Source organism: Rattus norvegicus, chromosome 12 (genome assembly GCF_021556685.1).
Source record: "Rattus norvegicus strain SHRSP/BbbUtx chromosome 12, alternate assembly SHRSP_T2T, whole genome shotgun sequence".
In the NCBI taxonomy this organism is placed as follows: Eukaryota; Metazoa; Chordata; class Mammalia; order Rodentia; family Muridae; genus Rattus; species Rattus norvegicus.
In genome coordinates this window covers 42,738,895-42,749,869 of record NC_141545.1, presented here as the reverse complement: position 1 = coordinate 42,749,869, position 10,975 = coordinate 42,738,895, and the positions used below count along the sequence as shown (strand labels likewise).

The window sequence follows — 10,975 nt, the reverse complement described above, 5'->3', positions numbered from 1 at the left end:
CACCCGTGGACAAACCCACCACAGCTGTGCTGAAACTGGTGCCTGCCAACTTCTGGATTTCCCTCACCTGCTCTTCCTGTTTTATCGATGGGTGTGTGTGTGTGTGTGTGTGTGTGTGTGTGTGTGTGTGTGTGTGTGTGTGTGTGTGTGTGTGGGTGTGGGTGTGTGTGCGCGCGCGCGCGCGCGCACATGGTGTGGGCGGGGCCAAGCCGCCTTTGCTGCTAAAAGACTAGGAGACTGTAAGACCATTTTTCTTTAGTAACAATACAATACTAAGAAGGGAAGAAAAACAGAAACTTTGTTGCTAAGAATCGGTGCCTCCTGGTCCGCTCTCATGAAAATCCAAAGAAATGCCAGCAGGTAAACAAACCCCAGAGTGTCCGGGAGCCCAGGAGCCAGAGATGGCAGATGCAGAGGGCTGATATGCATGGCCCCGCCCTTCCTGGGAAGGAAAACCAGCTATGAAAATGATGGGCAGCTGGCTCCAGAGGCAAGGCTGCAGTCAGCAAACACTCCCGGCCTTAAAATGGTGAACCTCAGCAGCACCCCAGCCTGTGAGCTGGACAGGTTCATAAAGGATCACCTCCCTGCTGACACCAGCTTCCATGCTGAGCTCAGAGCAGACATTGACTTCATATGTGCTTTCCTGAAGGAGAGATGCTTCCAAGGTGCCGCTCACCCTGTGAGGGTCTCCAGGGTTGTGATGGTGAGTCTCATTATCCTGAGCTGACCAGGATGGGGTGGGAGAGGACTCTCAGAAGCCAGACTGTAGTCCTTAGTGGGGAGTGGGTGCCCCCTAAATACTCTGTGCTTAGTGTCCTCATGTATACCCCAGCTATGGCACAGGGCAGAGAACAGAGCAGAGACCCCCCTCCCGCTGGCTGACTGGACTGATGGAAGCTCATTGCCCATGTTTCCGTTTGTCAAATGGTACTTTATGATGACAGTCCCTACCTCAGTCACTCTCAAGACTACAGAAATGTCATTGTGTAATGTCTACTCATCTATGTCTGCTGCAATTGTGTTTGTTAGTGACTGTGCTCAGCATTTTATTTAGGGAGGACCTCTGCAGTGTCACTTGTTACTTTTTTTCTCAAAATGTTTCCTTTTGTGAGTTCAGTTTCCTTAGTTTTAATAGGTACTCTGTGACCTTTGAGTATTGTTACAGAGTTTCTTCATGCAAATGTGGTGTATATATGTGCCAGGTTTCTCTAATTATCTGTCATGCTCAGTGATGGACTCCTACTCTGTTTAGCATCTGGATGGCCCAGCATGGCTCTCCCTGTCTCTTGTCATCCTCATCGTTGTCTTTTAGGGCGAACACACCATGCTTAAGGGTAGGTCAGAGGCCAACCTAGTGGTGTTCCTTAACGATCTCCCCAGCTTTGAGGATCAGTTGAATCTACAGGGAGAGTTCATTGAGGAAATTCGGAAACGACTGTGTCAGCTGCAGCAAGAGAAAACGTTACAAGTGAAGCTTGAGGTCCAGAGCTCAGAGCAGCCCAGCTCCAAGTCTCTGAGCTTCAAGCTGAGCTCGCCCCAGCTCCAGCAGGAGGTGGAGTTTGATGTGCAGCCAGCCTATGATGTCCTGTGTAAGTCAGCCAGCAGCAGAACCTGCTGTTCCTCAACCCTGACTCCTCCCTGCTGTCACTCTCTGTGTGTGCAGCGGGGAGGGGCTGTCCACATGTTTGCATGAGTTCGTAATGGCCAGAGACCAGCCTTGGATGTCGGTTGCTTAGGAACCTATTTTGGTTGAGAGGTTGACCTGGAGTTTGCTGCCCCACCTCATGGCTCTTGCAGTAAGGAGCTGGGATCAGGTGGGGTGTGTGCTCTGATGGAGCTGAACCCACAATCTCAGCTAATGAAACCTCAGCATGTCTATTAGGGACAGCACAGAGCTGGGGGAGGGGTTACCTATTCTCCTAGAAGCTTTTACACCTAGAGACTCATAGCCTACAAACAATGATACTCAGACATATTCAGGGGTACTCTTGGGACCCTCCACTCGCTAGAAACTAAGTGAGTCAGTCTCAGTCTCTCTCTCTCTCTCTCTCTCTCTCTCTCTCTCTCTCTCCCTCTCTCTCCCTCCCTCCCTCCTTTCTTTCTTCTTTCCCTCTCTCTCTCTCTCTCTCTCTCTCTCTCTCTCTCTCTCTTTCTTTCTTTCTTTCTTTCCTGACATGAAGCTGAGTAATCCACACATCTTGCCAGATAATGAGTCTGACAGATTCTCCTGTCTCCACCTCCCCAGCACTGGGATTTCAGATGTGGATCCTGCAGCCCTTGCAAGCCCAGCTTTTTATGTGGGTGCTGGGATTCTGCTCTGGAACCCTTTACCCACAGAGCCATCTGCCCAGCCCCGGGGGCATCATACAGTACACCGGCATGGTGAACAGCTTTCTGCATGCCTGAAGACGGGAATTCTGTGTCTCTAAAAGTGGGACAAGAGATATAGCTAAAAATTAACATCTGTTGCACCTTCTATCAAAGAACGAGAAACCTCAGACCTGTGCAGAGGCCTGGATGTTTGTGCATGGGGAGCAGGGTGAGGGCTGCAGAACTTCCCTGAGGAATTCCACCCCTCTGGAAAACTGGAAAACACACACACACACTCACACACATCAACCTCCCTAATGCACACACCTGTTAATATAATGGCACATTAATATTCCTCTACATTAAGATCTATCACACCAGGCCTGACACAACGGGGGTCCCCAAAATTACAATTGCCCAACTCTTTCCTAAGACAATCAGGGACACCCTTGAAAGCACAGTGGGTTCTTGGGGATACTTGAGGCTTTTCATCTGGGGAAGCACAGCACCTCCTGTTGGCCGCTGTGTGAACTGCTGCTATTAACCTAGACATAAGGCAGGCCACCAGCCCTTGGCTTAGGAGAGCTATGGAAGCTGTCCAGAGTCTCAGGCAGCAGGGACTGAGAGGGCCAGCCTGGGAGTAGGACCAGGGCAGCAGGCTGTGGAAAGCTGCAAGAGGCCTTAGAACCCTGCGCAGTGGAGGAGGCTCAGAGGGAGTGACCCGGAAATTAGCTGGGACAGGGCTACCCCAGAAGCCTGTCTTGCTCATAGACTTGCCCAGCCTGTAGCAGCTTTTCAGTGGGATGGAAACTGTATCACAGAAGGACCACATTGGGAATGCTTGTGTGGGTGACAGCCAAAAGAGAACTCCAGCTACAACCCTACTAAGGGTGACTTGGCAAATCAGGCCTACTATGCGCTGAGTCCTGAAGTAGAGAACAAGTTCTTGAGATCTCCCTGGTCACTGAGTGACTGGGTGTGTCCAAGCTCCATCAGTGAGTGATTTTGCCCTGAGCCAGCATCAAAGCCAGATGGTGTGGCCTGCTGAAACCATGGCCACACCCATGAACACATTTAAGGAAGGCACAGCCTGCTTCCTAACTAGTCTACTCAAATGTGCACAAGCACCCACACATAGCCACATGAACATCAATTCCAAAGCCTGCTGCCCACCCACAGTACAAGTTTACACACATACACACACACACACACACACACACACACACACACCGCCGCCGCCGCCGCCGCCACCACCACCACCACCACCACCACCACCACCACCACCACCACCACCACTACCATCACCACTGCATCCTGAAGCTTTAAGGAACTGGACACTGCTGACACATAGTGCCTAGGGAGATAGAGAGTGGATAAGAGTGATTGCTGCACAAGCATGAGGACCCAAGTTCAAATCCCCAACACCCACCTAATCTTAGGAAATTCCACACATTGACCTGTGTCCCCTGGTGCTATGGGAACAGAGACAGGAGAATCTCTGTGGCCTGATGGATGTCAGCCAAGCAACATGATTACAGAGAGACCCTGCTGTAAAGAGAGAGGGTGACAAACTATAAATGAAGACACCCCATCTCCTCTTCATGGCCTCTGAATATGTGCGTTTCCCGAATCCCTGCACACACGATCCACCCACGATCTGAAAAGACTAAGCACAAGATCTGGTGTACAAATGCAGTGCAGAGCTCCATGCTACACCAGAACATGGTTGGCCATCATCAGATGACCATGCCGCTCTCTGTGAGTGACCACAGTGTGCTATCTCCTCCCACCCCTGTCTCCAGGCCTGTGAGTAAGGCAACCTACCAAGAGCAGGTGGTGGCACAGGCTCTCCAGGACCAATTCATATATGGAGTCCAGAGGTGTGGTGGGCTCATTGCTGTGTGGGGAGTGATGCTTGCTGTGGACAATTTCTGCCCTGTTCATTAAACCACATAGACAGGGATGGTGACCCTGGAAAGAAAGCAGACACTCAGAGCAGGGTTGAGTCTAAATATGAATGGGACTTCCTTATAGTTGCCCTAAGAAACAACCACAAGCCCGACCCCCAAATCTACACCAAAACCTACGCCTACCTCATCAGTGTGTGCACCACTCTGAAGAAGGAGGGCGAGTTCTCCACCTGCTTCATGGAGCTCCGGCAAAACTTCCTGAAGCATCGGGAACCTAAGCTGAAGAGCCTCATCCGTCTGGTCAAGCACTGGTATCAACTGGTAAGGCTTCTGGTCCAGACACTGTGGGCCCTATGTGTATAGAATATTGGTACCGGCGAGAGAAAAAAGGTCTATTCTACTTTGCTTCTCATTGACTTGACAGCTTTACCACTTGACCAATACTCACTGAGGAAGGCAAGGTCTTACTTGGTTACACATCCTGTCTACAGGCCATCACTGAGGGAAGTCAGGAGAGTGAATGAAGCAGAGATTCCGGAGGAATTCTGCTCGCTGCCTGGATCTCCATGGCTTACACAGACTGCTTCCTTTTACAACTTGAATGCTCAGGCATGGCATCTAGTGCTATCCTAACTTATCCCCAGCTATGAGACCCTCTGCTGCTTACAGTTTCTGCTGGCCGAGTGCTTCTGATCTGCTGTGGCTTCTCCTCCTCTTCCTCTATCCTATCTCTCTCCCGCACATTCTTCCTCTCCTTCTCCTGATCCCCACTCTCAGGCCTCCAGTCCCACTGCCCAATCACAGGCTCTCTTTTTGACCAGTTAAAAATGGGGAAAACGTTCACCTGACCTCCCCTGAGTAAGTGATGGCCTGTTCATCCGGGACGACCCCTCTTGAGGAAGCAGCATTAGCATCGGAATGCAAACAGCATCAGGCCAACCGACTGCAGATAACCCTAGCTTATGAGCAGTTGACAAAAGCTAACCTTCTCGAGAAGCCCACTTTCAAGTCGATGCTCACACCCACCTCCATAACCTGTGCCTTCTTGATTGTCCCTAAGATCTCATCTCCATGTCACACCCTAAAACACAATACACCTTAAAGGATCAAGTTCTCTTTAAGTTTCAACACTTAAAAAGGGTTTGTCTCTCAAGTGTGGGATCCATAAAATTAAAAATACAGCTTTAACTATTTTCTCACCAGGGAACTGTCCCAAATCAGATCAAAACACAAACAAAGCCCAGCAGAGCAAGAGGCCCAGGATCTGATATCTGAGGCTCACACTTCCCTGAGCTTCTCAGGCTCTGCCATCCACAGCTCACATAGCGGGTCTCAGGCTCAGGCCAGCTCTGCTCTCACATTGCACTGATCCCGACAGTCGTCTCCTGCTCTGGGCAAGTCCAATATCACGGGATCTCCCCTGCTATTGAGGAATCACACCAATGCCTCTCTCAGTGCCAGGCCTCAGCTGTTCCTCATGACCCCTCTAAACCTGCAATTTTCATGGGACCAAAGCCTTAACACTTGGGACACCTCTCTGCAACTGGGTGTGGCTGCCAACTGGAGATGCAATCTTGGGGCTCCTGGACCCCAGCTATAGCGTGCTGACCAGAGGATACTCTTTCCAGAAGACTTGGCCCCCACGGTGCAAGTCTCTTCTTAATCAGAGCTGATTTTCAGCCCCAGTTGGCAAGAAATTACTGACTCTTAATGCAAAGATATCGCAAAAACAGCCCTTGTGTGGTAGTTTCTTTTCCGAATCTTCACACACCAGCCTCCTTCCTCTGCCTGCCTCTCACCATTCCTATCTTTCCAAGTTCCTCAAACAGCCCAAGGCACAAGGTCAGAAATTAAGAAATGGAGGAGGGACAGTGAGTAGAAGGGGAGCCAGTGCAGAGGGGTTCAGAGAAACGAGGTTTTGGGGGATCAGCAGGGGACGGTGAGGCTGTGGGAAGGAGAGGGAATGGGAAGGGGGGGGACCTGAGAAGAGGGAGGGCTTCCCATGCTTTCTCTAAGTGATTTCTTCTAGTCCACTTTCTAATCAGTTAAGTCTCTTTTCAGCCATGTCTAATTCACCGTTCCATGGTGGCTGCTTCCTTCTTTGGCAAACCCTTCAAGTCACTTTCTATGGTTTCAATTTTCCTGTCCTTTCCGGACATTACATCTTTCAATGGATGATTTCTTAGTATTTTCACGGCCTTTTGAAAAATGGTGGTGTGGTGTGTGTGTGTGTGTGTGTGTGTGTGTGTGTGTGTGTATCTGTTCAGGGGACCACATGTATTTGTGTGTGCTTGTATGTGCATAGGATTGTGGAGGCCACAGTGTGAGGCAGGTCCTTAGTCACTTCCCACCTTGCATAATCAGTCAGGGTTTCACACATGACACACATTATGCTGGATCAACAGTTCTGGAAATTCCTGCAGCCCCTCAGAAGCCCGATCTCCAGTCCTTTAAGCTAGAATTATGATTCAGCTTCCTCAAGAGCCTCATACTCATGTAGATGCTGGGGATCTGACCTCTAGTTCTCAGCCCTGCATGGGGAGGGAGATACTTTACCCCTGAGCCATCTCCCTAGCCCCTTCCCAGTTACTTCAGAGACCATGAGAAAACTTCCATAGTGAGCACTCCTTATGTCCTGCCCCCACCCTCACTCCTAGCTGTCAATCATGGTGTGGTGATTCCTTCTGTGTCTGCTAGTGAATGCTGTCTTTGTGGAGCACACAGGGCCCATCTCAACCACTCAGCTCTTGGCTATAGCACAGGATGGGCCATAGACTGAATGTAAATGACTGGGTGAGGCTGTGTGACAATAAACCTGTAAGGACATCATCAGGTGGCAGCTGAATTGAGCCTGAGAGAAGTGGCCCCCACACAACAGCTGAGAGCCCCGTTTTTCTCATTGCCTTTCTCTTCTCAGTGTAAGGAGAAGCTGGGGAAGCCGCTGCCCCCACAGTACGCCCTGGAGCTGCTCACGGTCTATGCCTGGGAAAGTGGGAGTAGAGACTGTGAATTCAACACAGCCCAGGGCTTCCGAACCGTCTTGGAACTGGTCACCAAGTATCAGTGGCTTCGAATCTACTGGACATTGTATTATGACTTTAGAAACAAGAAGGTCTCTGATTACCTACACAAACAGCTCAAAAAAACCAGGTACATTGTCCCCACGTGGCTCTGCTTCCCATGTGGTACCCGGATGTTCTTGTGTGGAAAGAGAGTTGGGAGCTCTGGGGCAATGAAGCATCTCCTGTACTGGACACACTGTTCTCCTGTCACCAGATTGACATGAGGCTCTACAGCCCCTAGGAGTCAGGAGTGGACTCTCTTGTTTGCAGATGAGGAGACCAAGGCTCTGACACTGTCCAGTTCCAAGCAGCAAAGGAAGGGGAGAACATGGACTGGGAACTGAGATTTCCCAACAGTAACAGCATCTCATAAGGGCTGTGAGGCACCAAAGACTTGCAGGGGACCAATTACCCGTAAATAGTAGAGTACTATGTCACCCTAGGGAGTGACATGTCTTGATCCTGTGTTGTGTTCAGTTTTCCCATGAGACTGGCTGGTCCAACTCTCCCCATCTCACAGATCAGAGAGGCTGAGGGACCTGCCCAAGGACACACAGTTACTAAAGGGTAGAGGATTTGAACCCAGGCCTTGTAGGTCATGCCCAAAGATACCTCCAGGCTTGCTATATGCTGTGGGGAAGGAACAAAGGACAAACTTTGTATAGCAGTGCTCTGCTGGGTTTCTCCCTAGGCACTGGCCAGCTACTCAATTCTGTTCTTTGGATGTTGCTCTGCAGGCCTGTGATCCTGGACCCGGCTGACCCGACAAGAAATGTGGCTGGTTCAAACCCCCTCTGCTGGCGACTGTTGGCAAAAGAAGCTGCTAGCTGGCTGCAGTGCCCATGCTTTAGGACCTGTGATATGTCCCTCGTGCACTCCTGGGAAGTGCTGGTGAGACCCAGTCACCGTCCTGTCCCCTCACACACAGCTTCAGTCACTCCACATATTTGGAGAATATTCTCAGGGAGAAGTGGGCTTTTGCTAAAGGTCTCCACACTCCTGTGGGTGCCAGCTGCTTGTTTTGTTTTACAGCCATTTTGGCGCCATTCAGAGATATCGTGTGCTGGCAGGATGGCTCAGTGGGTAAAGCCCTGCCAACACTGAAGACCTGGGTTTGACCCCTAGAACCCATATGGTAGAAGGAGAAAAACAAGTCCCCCAAGTTGTCCTGTTACCTTCATCTCTGCGCAGTTATACATGTGGACCTGTACACACACACACACACACACACACACACACACACACACACACACACACATATGAGAGCATAAAAAGGAGTCAGAACTGAAGCCCCTGGCTCAGGCACACTTAGCTAGTCCAGGGCTGGGATCCTGTGGACTCTGAAGCCACAATCAGGTCCATGAAGCATCCTGTCTTTCCAGTCTCATTGTCATGTGGCCAATGGGACTCGGCAGGGCTGTGTTACAGCCACAGAGGCACAGAGGACCTGCACTTGGACCTGTACCCTCTTGGGGCAGGGTTTTCCTGATGCTAGAGAACTGATGATGTCACGTGTGACCTGGGGTGGCGGGGATGAACACGGGTGCAGTGATGTGGGAAGCAAATCTTAGGAGGTCAGGAAGGAAGTGTGAGGGGACATGGAGGGGAGGCAGCTGTAGGAACAGTGGCCTGTGGTGCTGTCCTTCACAGAGAAGTGGCTAGGCCATGTCCCACATTTGGCAGATCTAGTAGTGTAATGCCTGCCTGCGGGGCCATATGCACCCTCAATGGGCATAGTCGTAAAGCTATGGCCGTCTTTCCAACCTCCGTGTGTGCTGCCCTTTTTCTGAGAGCTCCAGGTGTCCAGTCATGGTGCCCACCCTCGAGGCTGATTTTCATCCCCTTCCATGGAGGAATGCAGCCTCCTGACCTGATTTTGTGCTTTTCGTTACAGACAAAGGTCGAGTTTCCACAGGAATGTGTCCTTCTATGAGCACCAAAGCACCTGCCCAGGATGCTCAAGAGTCAGGGGCATGACCTCTGCTGCAGGCCCTTGACCTAGAGAGGAGAGGAAGCTCCCCAAAACCCCAACAAGGGAGGGTCCAACCTGTGATCAGACTCTGGTCTTCTGACCCCTGCCTTCCTACTCCTGCATCCTGTCCCATCACAGACAGCCCTCCTCACAGCCTGCTTCATCTGCCTTGTCCTCCAACAGTGCTCTCTTGGGAGACAAGAGATTCAGAAGGGGAGGCAGGAACTCGAGCTTGACTTCCACCTGTCCACCTGTTGGGAGTTCTGTCCAATGTGTGACCAACGACAATAAACCATAGCAAGCCATGAGGATATGTGAACATTCTGAAGGATGTGTGTTCTCCTCCCTCTCCCTCTCCCCTTCCCTCCCTCCCCTCTCCTCCCTCACCTCCCTTTTCTTCCCCCCCTCCCTTCCCCTTCCCCTCCCTTCCTTCCCCTTCCTCTCCATTCCCCATCTCCTCCTCTCCTCTTCCCCTCCCCCCTCCCCACTTTCCTCCCATTCCCCTCCCTCTTTTCCCCTCCCCCTCTTCCCCTTTCCCTCCCCCTTACCCTCCCTTTCTTCTCCCCTCCCTCTCCTCCCCTCCTCCTCCCTCTTTCCCCCTCCTCTTCCCCTCTCCCTTCCCTCTCCCTCTCCCTCCGCCTTACCCTTTCCCTCCCCCTTCGCTTCCCCCTCCCCCTCCTCCTCTCCTTCTCTGGGTGTTTCATTGGACACTAGATTCATTCATTGAGCACTTCTTACCAGCTCCATAAGGATCCAGGGTACTGGGCAACCAGCGATAGACAGTGCAGAACCCAACTGCTACAGTGTATGACGTCAGGTGGCTTGGGATCCTTCCAGGTCTCTTACATGTGAAACCGAGACAAGAATCCTTGGCTCCTTCTGTCCATGCTCCCATGACAAGATTCTAGACCTTCTCCATCCCACACAGAAACTGTTCCCCAGCTGCACATGACCCTGGAGCCCTGGAATCTGGCCGGTGTACATCAAGGTGCAATGATTCTGCCACACGAAGGCTGGGGCACACAGCAGTGCAGGGAAATAAAATTGCATGCACTCTGTGGCCAACAATGACTTTAAAACTTAGCTGTCTGTGTGAGGATGAGATTTGAAGCACTGAATTGAATCACAATGGGCTGACTCAAGCTCGAAATTAATTTATATTCTCTCACTTCCTCCTTTCTTTTCTTTCTTTCCTTCTTTCTTTCTTTCTTTCTTTTTCTTTTTAAGATTTATTTATCAGACACACCAGAAGAGGGCATCAGATCTCATAACAGATGATTGTGAGCCACTGTGCAGTTGCTGGGATTTGAACTCAGGACCTCTGGAAGAGCAATCAGTGCTCTTAACCACCGAGCCATCTTGCCAGCCCTCCTTTCTTTTTTAAATTTCTTTCTTTTATTCTTTTTTTCTTTCTTTCAACTGGATATTATTATATTCATAGAACTACTCAAGCTCCCAAATCACTCACACACACACACACACACACACACACACACACACACACACACACACACACACACATCTTCATACGAAGACCTAATGTTCTATATGTCAGGGTCATGAACCAGCAGCTTGTGAATACATAGGCTAACCACAAAATACCCACATGTGCTCCCTCCCTCCACTCCCCTTCTTCTCCGCTACCCCCTCTCCTCTCCCCATCCCCTCCTCTCCCCTTTACCTTCTCCTCCCCTCCCCCTCCCTCTTTTCTCTTTCCC

The 10,975-nt window shown here is 50.8% G+C and overlaps 1 protein-coding gene across 3 annotated transcripts; it reads left to right on the top strand.

Moving 5' to 3' along the window:
* The first annotated feature begins 217 nt into the window (after window positions 1-217).
* Window positions 218-9,659, top strand: Oas1f (2 ' -5 ' oligoadenylate synthetase 1F). Of its 3 annotated transcripts, NM_001009490.2 has the most exon segments (6): window positions 495-706; window positions 1,316-1,592; window positions 4,348-4,544; window positions 7,141-7,373; window positions 8,023-8,176; window positions 9,180-9,659. In NM_001009490.2, coding segments are annotated over 6 exon segments (1,080 nt in total). In that variant the 5' UTR covers window positions 495-526; the 3' UTR covers window positions 9,219-9,659.
* Window positions 9,660-10,975: the final 1,316 nt, after the last annotated feature.

Coding starts and splice junctions, on each gene's coding strand:
- Oas1f (XM_087579080.1), top strand. CDS start 428: ATGGCCCCGCCCTTCCTGGGAAGGAAAACCAGCTATGAAAATGATGGG. Junction 707..7,140: donor GGGTCTCCAGGGTTGTGATG/GTGAGTCTCATT, acceptor TTCTCTTCTCAG/TGTAAGGAGAAGCTGGGGAA. Junction 7,374..8,022: donor AAACAGCTCAAAAAAACCAG/GTACATTGTCCC, acceptor GTTGCTCTGCAG/GCCTGTGATCCTGGACCCGG.